Source organism: Sinocyclocheilus grahami, unplaced genomic scaffold (assembly GCF_001515645.1).
Source record: "Sinocyclocheilus grahami isolate Dianchi unplaced genomic scaffold, SAMN03320097.WGS_v1.1 scaffold1085.1, whole genome shotgun sequence".
In the NCBI taxonomy this organism is placed as follows: domain Eukaryota; kingdom Metazoa; phylum Chordata; class Actinopteri; order Cypriniformes; family Cyprinidae; genus Sinocyclocheilus; species Sinocyclocheilus grahami.
This window is the reverse complement of record NW_015506264.1, coordinates 31,344-40,892: the sequence shown is the minus strand read 5'-3', so window position 1 is coordinate 40,892 and position 9,549 is coordinate 31,344. Positions and strand designations below refer to the sequence as shown.

The window sequence follows — 9,549 nt, the reverse complement described above, 5'->3', positions numbered from 1 at the left end:
GTGTGTGTGTGTGTGTGTGTGTGAGGGAGTGTGTGCGTGTGTGTGTGTGTGTTCCTCATAACTGATGTGTGTGTTCGTCCACAGATAAGCTCTTCTGACTGCAGTTCGAGTCCTTCTGCTCTACATTTACTTGAGCTCATTCCCATATTTCAAACTCTTTCTTATTGCTTCAGACATTAAATGAATAGCAGTGCTGTGAGTCTAACCCAGTGCTTTCTTTCTTTGTTTCTTTGTTTCCCAGCATGCTGCTCTGGACAAATAATAAAGACAGTGGAAGCCCAAACAAACAAGCAGGAGGAGAAGAAGGAGGTTCAAGGTGAGCGAACGCTTGGTTTGACATCTGTACGTGTTAAACTGCTTAAGATGACGTGACGATGTGAACGGCGGATCTGGAATGTTCCTTCAGCCCACGGCTCTTGCTGACGGCACCCAAAGTTCGCAACGCATCTCTGCATAACCATCTCATACCGTCTGGAGAAAAACCCCTCAAAATCAGCTTTCACTCACTCTCACTGCAGCTCATTTAGCCATCAATCCATCAATCAATCGCTGTCAGAAGAGCAGAAATACATAACACAAAAATATCGTGTGCATTTTAATTTATAGATTTTGCGATTTAAAGAATTCTTGGTATATTCAACATCTCTTTTGATTTATCTTGTATGGATTTTTCCATTTAGTTCATTGCAGTGCATTCACTAAAAATCCTTTAAAAAATACATGAACAAAATAGTCTTGAAATTCGTCACGAAACAGTCCCAAAAGTAAAAGACTGAAGCAGAAGAAAAGCAGATGTATTAATGTTACTGTAAATCACAACATTAATCCTGCTTTCAGAGCGGATGAGCAAATACCTACACTGCTAGACATCCGCATTTATCCCATTTCCCACCGGATATCCTCAGCTAAGCCACTTATAATAACAGAATACATGAGAAAGATCCACTCATGCACTTGCAGCTGCAACTCTGACTTCAGATGAGCATTCACACAGACAGAAAACAGACCATTTATTTAATTTGACACATATCCAACTCATATCTGTTTAGTTCCTGTAGCTCGAACAGTAAATCATGGCACTTGCAACACCAATGCCAATGTCCGATTGCCAGGGGATGCATGGACGGATATAGAAATTCATATACCTTGAATGCAATATAAGTCTCTTTGGATAAAAGCATCTGCCAAATGCATTTGTTTGTATTATAATCAGTAAAAACAGAAACTTGAATGTAGTGCATAAACCATTCAAATAAATGATGTACAGTGATGAAGAATGCATATTCATAACTCGTGCATTAAACAGTCGATCATCCAGATCAGATTTGGAAATCAAATTGAAATAGGTTCGCTGTTAACAAATAATAGATTTATTTTCTATTTATACTGAAATTACACTGAAAACTTATGTCCAGAGAAGCTTTATTAAAAAGTTTCAATATAACAACAGCTGATCTGAGATGAACGAGCACGTCACTGATCTTCACACATTGTCTTTCCAGAAAACGTGGTGATCTTTGCAGAAAAGGATGAATTTGATAAGCTTAAGCCTTCATCTCCAAAAACAGCAAAGAGGTGAGTCTTCACTCAAGCTAAACAAAACCTTTAACTACTGCAAGACTAACAGGGTTTAAGCAGCACAGTGAAGTGAAGTCAAACACATTTCCTCGTCTTATGTGAGATTGTGCCAGTAATTCTGCCACCGCAGGACATGTTTGTGCGGCAGCTCTTCTCTTCTCGTCTGACTGGAAACATTATGTGGCTCACGGACAGGATGAGGTAGTCGAACACAGATCCAGCCTGCAGCTACGCTCTCCACAGGAGATGTTCATTTCAGACAAACGTAATCAAGCGTGTGATAATTACGCAGTGGTGCAGCCAAAACCGCCAGGTGAAAATAGCTCCGCTTCAAACATAAGATGACACTTTTTCGCCTCAAACCCTTTTTTCTTCCTTTTTCTCCAAGGAGCAGCTGAAGCTTGAACAAAGAAATAAAACTGCTTTCCTCACACTAGTTAGATGAGAACTTCCCCTGCTTTACACTCATTAGTTCTGACTGTTGTAAATAACACACTGTCTCTCGTCTCTCTCTAAGGCAAGACACTGCAGGTGAATATGGTAAAAACAAACAACTAATAGATATCATCATACTTCCCCAGGTGTTTAATTACTTTAAGAATTTAAGAGTTTTCTGAAAAGCTATATTTAAATAAGCAAATGAGGCATTATCTAATTAAATATGAACTACATTTCCAGGCCAGGTTCAAAATTCTTGATTTTGTTGACATATTAGAGTTAAAGGTTTTTCCAGAGGGGATTTTTTATTTCTCTTTTTATCACTCCATAAACCAAAAAAAAAATACTGAAATACATTTCAGCTTGTTTTTAGGAATAAAAAAGTTGTGTAAATCAGTGAACAATCCCCTCAGTAAAACCCTTCAGAATAAAGATAGGAATAAAACAGTAAAGTTTGGTGTTTAGTAAGTGCTGCTGAAGTGGAGAAACAAACTTTTTGAAGATGTGTATTGGAATTGAAATGTACAGATGCAAATAGATAAAGTGCAATAATAATACCAGGCAAACAATATATAAACAAACCCCTCAGTAAAAACCTTTAGAATATAGGGAGGAATAAAACTCTAAAATTTGGTGTTTGTAAGTGCTGCTGAAGTGGAGAAAAAACTCAATTTGAGGGAAAAATAGGCCTTATGTGTATCGGAACTGAGATCTATAGATGCAAATAGATAACATGTAAAAAATAAAATCATGCAAATTATGTATGATCAAACCCCTCAGTAAAACCCTTCAGAATATAAACATGAATAAAACTGTAAAATTTGGTTTGTGTAACCATTGCTGAAGTTGAGATAAATCTCATTATGAGAAAACAACCTTTAAAGATTGTACTGCAAATTGAATTTACAGATGCAAATAGATAGAGTGCAATAATAATACCAGGCAAAAAATATATGAACAAACCCTTCAGTAAAAACCTTCACAATATTGAGAGGAATAAATCTATAGAATTTGGTATATGTCAGTGCTGCTGAGGTGGAGAAACAAACTCATTTTGAGAAAAAAGGCCTTGTGTGTATTGAAATTGAAAAAATATAGACGCAAACATATAAAGTGCAATAATAAAACCTGGCAAGTGATATGAAAAAACCCATCAGTAAAAATCTGTAGAATATATAGAGGAATAAAACTTTATAATTTGGTGTATATAATTATTGCTGAGGTGGAGAAACAAACTCTTTAAAGATATGTACTGTAAATTAAATCTACAGAAACAAAACGATAAAGTGCAAAAATAAAACCAGGTGAATGATATATGAACAAACCCCTCAGTAAAACCCTTCATAATACAGGTAGGAATAAAACTGTAAAATTTGGTGTTTGGAAGTGCTGCTGAAATGGAGAAAAAACTTTTTAAGGTATGTTTTGGAACTGAAATCTACAGATGCAAATAGATAAAGTGTACAAATAAAACCAGGCAAATTATATATGAACAAACCCCTCAGTAAAACCCTTCAGAATATAGATAGGAATAAAACTGTAAAGTTTGGTGTTTGTAAGTGCTGCTGAAGTGGAGAAACATCTCTTTAAAGATATAGATTAGAAATCTACAGATGCAAATAGATAAAGTGCAATAAAATAAAAACGTAAATGTGTATTTTGGATTTTTTTCTTTCCACTAGTCTGAAACAACATGTAATGAAAAGCGAAAAAGCCCAAACGACTGATTGCAATTGGTCAGATATATTCTAGATGAACTAATATGTAGATAGATTGCATCTGTTTATGATTGTTGTAGACATGTGAAGCAGGAGATTTGACTCGTGCCAGAGTATGTGCTAATGCAGATCCAGACCGGCGCAGTATCGAGTGTCTGAAAACAATGACGTTCTGTGCGCGGCTCTGAGCCGTCTTTGTCAACAGGCGCTTGTTGGGAAGCTGTTCCTGGGAAATTTAACTACGAGCTGAAAACAACAGGCTAGTCAGTACATGATAGTTATTACTGTAAACCACAATAGGCAGAAAAGCAAATGTCTAAATCAGGCTCTTTCATCAAGGAGTCGTTTCAAACCCTGAAGAACCTTCATGCAGCTCACAGTGACTATGACTGGCATAAAACATTACCATAAAGTAATATTTTTCAACATGAACTCTTCCTCAGAAAAAAAACAAAAAACAATCTATTCAGTTGTTGAGAGAGTGAATTAAAATAAGAAACATTTGTAACACTTTACATCATTTGGTATCATTTGTTAAGATGAGTAAACAACTAACAAAATGCAATATATTTTTTACAGCAATCTTTGTTAATGTTAGTTAATTAAAAACTCAATGATTGAATGATTTTTAGAAATGTAGAAATAAATGTTGAAATTAACATTAATATTTTTAAATGCTTTTTTGTTTATTGTTCATTTATATTAACTAATGTTTATGTATTGTTTAGCGTTACTTGATTTTTTTTGTTGTTTTAGCCTATTTTAAAGCATGTTTTCTCTTATTTTAAATAAGTTCTCTTTGAGAAAAATAAAAATGCAATGTCCGATCAACATGCATGGCTGAAATGTATTAAAATGTGATTCGCAAGCTATAGCAGTGTGCACTGCAGGATTAATCTATTTCTGTTAGACTGTTTGCTTTTAAGAGTTGGAGTTGGGGTTGTATTTCATTTATATTTTGACAAGTCCTGTTTGAGAACCACTGATTGTGATTGTTTTCTGGCAGAATCACTATTATTCTTTGTACATGTGCCGTCAATCACTAAATACTTGCACTGTTGCAGTGAGAACGACGCGTCATCAGAGAACGAGCAGCTTTTGAGTCGCAGCATCGATAGTGACGAGGAAGCAGCTCAGGACAAACAGGGAGCCGCTGACCTTTGCCTTCTGTCTCTGGTGCATCTGACGCGGGACAAGACCGGCTCCACCAACCCCATCAGCAACAACAATAACACCACCAGCAGCAGAGCCACCGGGGTGAATACCACACCACACACGTATAAGAGTTATTTACGCTGAAGTTTGGAATCATTTAGATTTTTTTATGTTTTTGAAAGAAGTCTCTTCTGCTCACCAATGCTGCATTTACTTGATCAAAAATACTGTAAAACTGTTAAATATTATTAGAATGTAAAGCAGCTGTTTTCTCTGTGAATCTGTGTTAAACTGTAATGTATTTCTGTGATGTGCAGCTGTATTTTCAGCATCATTCCTCCAGTCTTCAGTGTCACATGATCTTCAGAAATCAGAATAATATGCTGATCTGCTGCTCGAGAAACATTTCTGATTATTATCTATGATGAACAGTTGTGCTGCACAATATTTTTGTGAAAACCGTGGTACATTTTGTTTTTCAGGATTCACAGATGAACAGAAAGTTCAAAAGAACAGCATTTATTTGAAATAGAAATCTCTTGTAACATTAGAAATGTCTTTACTGTCACTTTTGATTCATTTAACGCATCCTTGATGAATAAGTGTTTCTTTTTTTTTTTTTTCAATCTTACCTACCCCAAACTAGTGTATTATTATTTTGACAAAAATATTGTGCAGCACAGCTGTGTTCAACATTGATAATAATCAGAAATGTTTCTTGAGCAGCAGATCAGCATATTATACTGATTTCTGAAGATCATGTGACACTGAAGACTGGAGTAATGATGCTGAAAATACAGCTGCACATCACAGAAATACATTACAGTTTAACACATATTCACATAGAAAACAACTAGTTTAAATAGTATAAATATTTCACAATTTGTACCGTATTTTAAAAGCGTAAGGTGTATCCCATCACACCTCTAACATTAAATGTTCTGTTCTTGGACTCTGTTAAGTTTTTCAGCAGAGTTACTGCTCTGCTCCACATCTGATCTTGTTCTGTAGGTTCAGATTGAACTCTGTTGCTTTGTGTGACTCATCCAAACATTTCCTGTTTATGCAGATTCACAGCAGAAGGAAAAAGATCCTGGATTTGTACACAAAAGCCTGCAGTTTTTTTAATTAATAATAATTTAATTCTTTTTTTTTATTATATATATATTTTTTTTATGTTTATTATTTTTATACAATAAAGAGTTCTGCTACATACTTTAAAAAATAGATACATTTAAAATATTTTCGAAAAATGCATGTAACAGAATTTTATTTTATTTTTTTACATGCGCACACTGCACAAATATAAAGTTTCTCACTGTTTGCACATAATAACCACTCTCCTACACGGTTTCTTTATTTGTTTTTAACAGCAGAATTAATATTTATCCATTTATGGACATCGTAAAGTAACGTCATTACGTTATTTCTGCATCCTGTTGCTTTGTGTGACTCATCCAAACATTTCCTGTTTATGCAGATTCACAGCAGAAGGAAAAAGATCCTGGATTTGTACACAAAAGCCTGCAGTGTTGCGGAGGGTGAGTGTAACCGTAACCGTGAATTCCTGATTATGTCAAGCCTGTAAAACAGACGATGACTGCTGTGTTAAAGCTGTAATGAGCAGGAGTGTGTGACAAACAGATCTAAACCTCACTGCAAACACACTAAACATTTATAAACATTAAATCATGTGAAGTTAATCTTGCCACTCAGAAAATCACAAGAGAAATAATAGAGCAGCAAGATCATTGAAGAAGGAAAAATATTGATTTCTTATCATTGAAATTAAGTCAAATCAAATGCATTTTTATCATTGTTTATCCCAGTGGACTGTTCTGATGGGACCCATATAATACATACTATTAAAATAAACACTTGTCAGCTCTTAAAAGGGAGGAGAGACTCCTCACAGATGTGCTTTTGTTGATGAGTTCAGTCAATCAAACTCAATGTTTGACACAAACTCATCACTTGGTAGATGATGATCAAAACTACGCAAGGTTAAGTATGAGTTCACTTACAGTGAGAATAAACATGGCTTACATAACCACAACACGTTCTGTGAGAATTATTGACCTAATAAATGTAATAATACAAATAATAAATAAAATGAATAAATCACAATTTTAAGAATTTTAACATTTTAAGGAGATTTCTGTTATTTTTGTACAGTAATCAGTTCTGGTTCTGTCAGTATTATTTATTTTAATAATAATAAATACATTTTTAACAGTTCTGTTATTATTACATTTATTTTTAATTTACATTTTTATTAGTTTTATTAGTATGTATTAGTACTTTTTTACATTTTAAATGCATTTGATAATAAAATAATAAATATAAAAGATAATAAAATATATCTTTATTTTGAATCAGATTTTTGTTAATTTTGTTTAAGAAACAATTCTGGTGGTATTTTTGTTATTATTATTATTAAATTAATTTTTTTAAATAAATGATCATTTTTACATATTTAAAAAAGTTAAAGTAATAATAAAAATACTAAATTTTTTAATTAATAATAATTTAATTCTTTTTTTTTTTATTATATATATATTTTTTTTATGTTTATTATTTTTATACAATAAAGAGTTCTGCTACATACTTTAAAAAATAGATACATTTAAAATATTTTCGAAAAATGCATGTAACAGAATTTTATTTTATTTTTTTACATGCGCACACTGCACAAATATAAAGTTTCTCACTGTTTGCACATAATAACCACTCTCCTACACGGTTTCTTTATTTGTTTTTAACAGCAGAATTAATATTTATCCATTTATGGACATCGTAAAGTAACGTCATTACGTTATTTCTGCATCATTGCACACGTGCAGTCCTTTCAGTTTCGGGGGTTCAATCCGATCGAGTGTTTACATGCACTCTCAATCGTATTAGAAAAGGAATAAACCAATCTAAATTTCATTCTGATCGAGCTCAATCGACTCGATTAAGGTGTTTACATGAACGTTTTTCAGTCCGATTGAGCCGTCACTCCGATTACAAACGGATTATTTGGTTGCATGTAAACATAGCCAGTGTTTTACTACTAGTTTACTCTGATGTAGGGATGGGTGATATCTTAACATTTGCGATATACCAATAAAAATTCTCCCCATGATAAGAATTAGTCTTCCCGTGATAATAACGATAAAGTTGCTGACATATTTCTGAGTGCAACCGTGCGGAGCGACATCGTGGAAGGCGGACGTGAAATTGAGCAGGAGTTTATCGCTAAACGAGGAGCTCCTTCTATAATCGAACTGGTTTGGTCAGGGCTGTACAGTGCACAAGAAATCGGTCTGAATAAATGTAGCCCTTTGCATGTGTTTGAGCCTGTTTACAAACCTGTTGTCCAACAAAGATATAATTTATTGACATGCTTTTTCTCCAAATTAACTTAACATAGTCGAGTGTTTGAAATAACTTATTTTTGTGACCAAACGTGGTTTCATATCACAGAATGATAGTATTATGTACAGTGATAAAGGCTATGCCGATTAGCATTGCATTATTAATATACTTTCCTTATAAAAAATACCCAAGATTACTTGAAGCACACAGATAAGCCATATATTTTGTGCAATCGTATGTTTCTTGTCTTCAAGTGTCATCAGTTAAATTTTCTCTATCTCCGTTGTGCGTTTTATTCAGCGATACCTTTGTCTATATTAGGGATTTCCTGGAGCGTCGTCATCAGTGCTATTACTTCTGTGATGCATGTGCGGAGTTTCTGCGCGAGGGCTCCCTCTGGCTTCCAATTTAATTAAACCGTCATTACATTACGTGTGTAGTACTCAATAATGCTCACAACACCCTATTTTGGGTAAAAATATGAAAGATAATACTTTTCTCTAAAGAAACAGGATTCCCTGAATTGTCACCATTGATATCGTTATCGCAATAAATACCAGAAATATCGTGATATATTTTAAGCCCATATCGCCATCCCTACTCTGATGATGATGATGGTGTTCTTCATCTCTGTAGGTCTGAGTCCGACCGAGCTGGCGTTCGACTGTCTGGAGCGCAGCAGCCGCATGCTCAGCGCCACCTACAGCACGGACAAGGCAGTGGTGAAGACGTGGAGGCATCTCGCCGAGAGCTTCGGCCTGAAGCGCGACGAGATCGGAGGCATGACGGATGGCATGCAGCTCTTCGACCGTATCAGTACGGCGGGATACAGCATCCCGGACCTGCTGACCCGTCTGGTCCAGATCGAACGGCTGGATGCCGTCGAGACCCTCTGTTTCGACATTCTGGGCCCCGAGAACAGCGTCCCTCCATCCAGCCACCATCCCAATCTCACCTCCCGCTGCGCCAGCGTCTGAGAGAACCCATCCAGACCAGGGCTGCAGCCTCATTTATAAAGTGTTGCGCAGAAACCATCCTAACCCAGGTTTAAAAAAAAAAAGCACATTTCCATAATGTACTTAAAGTGCTCTATATTCTCACACTGATTTTGTACTTAATATCAGTGGCGTTCCGTCCATATACCCAGGCCGTCTGAGAGAATGAGTTCACAGGCTAATTAATAGGGCTGGGACAATAAATCGATGCATCGCGAATCGAAAAATGATTCTGCATTGATTCTGAGATTTTCCGAAGGCATCGCGATTCTCTCTTGAATCGATTCTGAGCTTAGTTTTTAACA

The 9,549-nt window shown here is 35.3% G+C and overlaps 1 protein-coding gene across 1 annotated transcript in view; it reads left to right on the top strand.

Moving 5' to 3' along the window:
* The window catches only part of LOC107566566 (tumor necrosis factor receptor superfamily member EDAR-like), a 29,248-nt gene extending 19,951 nt beyond the window's left edge, over positions 1–9,297 (top strand). Inside the window, exons 6-10 of the mRNA XM_016252044.1 lie at positions 242–316; positions 1,503–1,575; positions 4,799–4,991; positions 6,370–6,430; positions 8,886–9,297. Coding sequence (XP_016107530.1) covers positions 242–316; positions 1,503–1,575; positions 4,799–4,991; positions 6,370–6,430; positions 8,886–9,226 — 743 coding nt within the window. The 3' untranslated portion in view covers positions 9,227–9,297. The remainder of the gene's footprint in view (positions 1–241; positions 317–1,502; positions 1,576–4,798; positions 4,992–6,369; positions 6,431–8,885) is intronic.
* Positions 9,298–9,549: the final 252 nt, after the last annotated feature.